Below are 3192 nucleotides of genomic sequence, written 5' to 3' on the forward strand. Positions count from 1 at the left end.
ATTTTTTTTTTTTTTTTTTTTTTTTTTTTTTTCTTAGTGGTAGGTGTATGGCCATTAAGCCCATTAAATGAATTAATAGAATTATACGAAGAAGGAAGAATTCGTTTTGTTTGTTTTTTATCTTATTCACGAATTATATTTAAATACCAATTAAATAATATGAATTATATTGATAAAGAATTAGCAGCAAAAGAACAACAACAACAACAACAACAACAACAACAACAACAACAACAGCAACAATATATGCAGCAACATATACAACAGCAGCAGCAACATATGCAGCAGCAGCAGCAGCAGCACTTTTTAAATAATTATTCTTTTGATGGATAACTATAACTCTTATTTTTAATTCTTTTCTTCTTTTTTTTTTTTTTATATATTTTTATTTATTTTCTTCTTTATTTACTTTCTTCCTCTTTTTATTTAATTAAGAGGAAAAAGAAATTAAACAATAAATAAATATAAACAGCCCTTTCTTTCTGTAGTAACACCAACAGATAGAGGTAGAAAGGGTTTAGGGTTTAGGGTTTAGGGTTTAGGGTTTACGCCCAAGGGTCTAGGGTTTAGGGTTTAGGGTTTCTCTTGCGGTTAAATATTTGTTGTAGGGTATACTGTGGATATCCACCTACAGCTAGCTAACCACTGGTCATATATAGCTAGCTACAGCTAGCTGCCGGCTCTCTGTAGCTAGCTAGTAACTTAATACAGCTAGCTAGCTACAGCTAGCTAGCTACACCTAGCTAGCCTCTTATGATAGTCAATAAAGGCAGCAAAAGTTATTTCTTGGTTAGAGGATAAACAACTTCTATGTAGCTGCATGCTTATTATACACTGTAAGCGGGAAATATTAGCAGCAAATAAAGAAAGAAAGAAAGGAATAAATAAATGGTAATTAAAGGGGGAGTGCATGCACTTATTATTTCTCCCTTTTATGTTAATAAATATTATTTTTGCCTCTTTTCTCGTTAATGATGAACATTTCTTAACATTCCTATCGATATGCATGCATGCACGCGGTATTTGTGTATATTGTATTTAATTTATTCATAAATATTTATTAATAAATAAATAATTAAACAAATTAAATTATAAAAAGAACGTCTCTGTACCTTTATTTCTTCTGTTATTCAACAGTATTCATGTTGCATGCCTGTCGGCTGTGTGTGCAAGGGGGGCAGCGGACTAAAAAGAAGCAAACAAAAGCGGGAAAAGAAGAGAAATAATATTGCACACTTATTCTTTTAGCATTAAAAATAAAATAAAATAGTAAATAATTCTTGTTTTCTTCTTTTTCCTTAAGAGAAGAACCTAAGCACGGGTAAGCAGGTATATAATGCTTCGATAGCATTGGGGTGTATAGGCAGCTTCCGCTTACCGCGATTATATTCAATAAGGAAATCAAGGGATTCATACTTGAACAAGTTGCTTTTCCTTCGTTTTCCTCTCTTTTAGAGGGTATTTTAAGTTATTTAACTCATTTATAATCTTTGTTCAACAATTCAATACTCCTGTTGTTACCTCCTGTTGCTGCTGCTATCTTTCTTTTGTTGCAGCTTCTGCTCAATTTACCATCACGCAGCAGCTTGCCTCCTCTTTTCTCTTCTTCATTGTTTATGATTAATTAAATAATTAAAGAATAAACAAAACATTTTTCTTGAGTTTCCGTCATTTAACGCCTTTCCTTCCTTAAGGAAACACCCCTTTATCCTCTCTTCTCCGTTTGTTTCCTGTCATTAGTCGCACACAAAGATACACAACACGAGAAAGCTGCATATACGGGGTGTATATGCATCTCCCTATAAAGGACTATTTAGTATACTTATTTAACTCAAGTATATTATTATAACCATAGCCTCAGAGCAACAGCAACAGCAGCAGCAACAGCAGCAACAGCAGCAGCAGAAGCAGCAGCAACAACAATGGGTCTCCTTGATATATTTAAGAGGAAGAAGGGGAATCGTTCTTCCCCTGCTGCTGGTGCCCAAGAGGATAATTCGCATCCTGCTGCCTCATCACCATCAGCAGGAGCAGGAGGAGGAGCATCAGCATCAGCCCAACAACGCCAACAACAACCAGCAACAGCAGCAGAATCTCCATCATCAGTAGCCCCCCCTCAAGCAGGACCATCGCCATCATCAGGAGGAGCAGCAGCAGCAGCAGGAGCAGCAGCAGGAGGAGGAGGAGCAGCAGCAGATCCACCAACAAAAGGAGGATATTTAGTATATACATCATCAGTAGCCCCCCCTCAAGCAGGACCATCGCCATCATCAGGAGGAGCAGCAGCAGCAGCAGGAGCAGCAGCAGGAGGAGGAGGAGCAGCAGCAGATCCACCAACAAAAGGAGGATATTTAGTATTTGATTCATCAAGTAACGGTAGTTTATATTTAGTTTATAATTATTTATTAATAAAAGATGCATTTGCTTTCTTTAAAACAAATAAAAATATTCCTGAATTTAAATTCAAAGATAATTCAGGAAAAATCGAAATCTTCAGAAATCTTATGGTATATATACAATATTACGGTTTACGGTTTAGGGTTTAGGGTTTAGGGTTTAGGGTTTAGGGTTTAGGGTTTTGGGGGGTGGAAGGTGGTTGGCGGGGAGGGGGGGGAGATAAAGAAGAAATATTAATTTTTAGGGATTTAGTGTTTAATAAAATATATAATAATATTATTTTATACCATAAACCCCAAACCCTAAACCCTAAACCCTAATTGAGTGTTTATTTCTTTCTTTTTTTTTTTTTTGTTTTTGTGTGTGCAGCAAGATAAACAAAAGTATTATGAGGGTTTTTGTCAATTCTTTAAGGCAGCAGCAGAACAAAGAGGAGAATGTGAATTACTCCCGGGTGTACAGGCAGCTCCTCTTAAGGTACAAGTAGCATTTCTTGATGGTACAAGAGTGATGCTGCTGCAGCAACCCGACAGCAGCAGCAGCAGCAGCAGCAGCAACAGTTATAGCAAAATAATGGCAGCAAATAAGACTGCTGTTGCATGCATACCTAAAGGGGATAATGCATTTAATGCACAAACCCTCGCTAAGGAAGTTTTCCTAAGAAATGCAAGAAGAGGAGGAGCAGCTATTACCCTCTAAACCCTAAACCCTAAACCCTCGTAAACCCTCAGTCGTAAACCCTCAGCAGGATTATTAGGGTTTGGGTTAAATGGACAGACATCCATCACAAACACT

At 36.8% G+C, this 3192-nt stretch overlaps 1 protein-coding gene across 1 annotated transcript; it reads left to right on the forward strand.

Moving 5' to 3' along the window:
* Positions 1–1922: 1922 nt before the first annotated feature.
* On the forward strand, positions 1923–2634 carry EMWEY_00052180 (hypothetical protein, conserved; the record flags this gene model as incomplete). Its single annotated transcript, XM_013477516.1, has 2 exons — positions 1923–2507; positions 2593–2634. 2 exons carry the CDS (start codon positions 1923–1925, stop codon positions 2632–2634), a joined length of 627 nt encoding a protein of 208 aa, XP_013332970.1.
* Positions 2635–3192: the final 558 nt, after the last annotated feature.

This window comes from Eimeria maxima, genomic scaffold, assembly GCF_000499605.1.
Source record: "Eimeria maxima Weybridge genomic scaffold, Emw_scaff1390, whole genome shotgun sequence".
Lineage (NCBI taxonomy): Eukaryota > Apicomplexa > Conoidasida > Eucoccidiorida > Eimeriidae > Eimeria > Eimeria maxima.